At 45.2% G+C, this 1,228-nt stretch overlaps 1 protein-coding gene across 1 annotated transcript in view; it reads right to left on the minus strand.

The window, feature by feature from the left end:
* Positions 1-982, minus strand: part of LOC116698086 (arginine and glutamate-rich protein 1-B) — a gene marked incomplete at its 3' end in the record, with an annotated part of 9,283 nt that extends 8,301 nt beyond the window's left edge. Inside the window, 1 exon segment of the mRNA XM_032529857.1 lies at positions 411-982. Within this exon segment, the coding sequence (XP_032385748.1) occupies positions 411-736 (326 nt within the window).
* Between the last annotated feature and the right edge of the window lie 246 nt (positions 983-1,228).

The raw sequence follows: 1,228 nt of genomic DNA on the forward strand, positions 1-1,228 counted from the left end.
AAAAACACTCCCTCCCCACAACGGTGAAGTCTATGCAAGTTATAAATCATAATTTAAGTACAAAAACAAAACGTTAAGTTATGCTTTGATCAAAATGGCTTCATAATAAAATTAAACAAAATGTGAGCTGCAATCCAGCTGAAAAGGTGAGCTGGCCCCTGCGTAGCAGCTGTCTGATCTGACAGGGATAATAATCGTTCCTGTGTAGTCGAGGCCCTGTAGAGCCTAGCTGACGTTAGCATGCTTTGGCGGCTAGTTAGCTTGCTAACGCTATCTAGCTAGCTAGCTAGCTAGCTGTACAACTGAATGCAGCTAGTTAGCGTTTAGCCTAGCACATATTTTAGCAGTTCAATACGGACAACGTTGCGTAACGTTTTAGGTGCCGAGTCTTGTGTCTAAAATATACGTACATCTTCCTTTGTCTTTCCATTTCTGCCCTTCTTTCCTCTTCCTCCTTCCTCGCCTTCTCGTCTAGAGCATTTCTCTTGCTCAGCGTCCTGCCGAAGATGTCGATGCGCTCCGGCGGCGAGGCTGCTCTCTCTCTGCGGGACGACGCTGTGGTAGACCGGGAACGAGAACGAGATTCTCTGCGACGGTTCCTTTTCGCTTCTCGGGACTTTGACCGCTTCTTGGACCTCTCCCTGTCTTTGGACCGCGACCGGCTCCGCTTCTTGCTGTGTTTGCTGCTTTTGGAGTGTTTGGACCGGGAAGAGCTGCGACTCCGAGATCGGCCCATGTCGACCACCTCCACTAGTCGAGCGCCTACAACAAACTACTGTGTCTTGTGTCTGATATATGCCCAATATCTGGAATTCCGCTCCACCCGCTCCTCTTTAACTTATTATTTGCAATAACTGACCAAGTGGATTTGCTTCAACGAGTCTATTTTGGGGAAATAATCATGCAAAAGTAGTTGTTATTTGCCCTACTAACTCTCTATAAAGAAAGATGGCGGTTTGTCGAGTTCGTAGTTTCCCAGCAGCCACCGCGGCGTTCGGTATTTCCCGGGGGTCTTCGGGATTATCATCAAATATGCTACATTTCTAAATCAAATGTACAGTCCCCAAACTTGCCTTTACTTTCTCAAGAGAAATAGATTAGATAACATATAATAAATCATGTTTATATACCACAAGGTTGTCTACACAGGTTTGTGAGTGCATTAGCAAAGCCAAGGTTACACTTTATTTTAGCTGTACAGAATATAAATCCTATTTGATTTATGGGG

The sequence above is a fragment of the Etheostoma spectabile genome, chromosome 11, assembly GCF_008692095.1.
Source record: "Etheostoma spectabile isolate EspeVRDwgs_2016 chromosome 11, UIUC_Espe_1.0, whole genome shotgun sequence".
In the NCBI taxonomy this organism is placed as follows: Eukaryota; Metazoa; Chordata; class Actinopteri; order Perciformes; family Percidae; genus Etheostoma; species Etheostoma spectabile.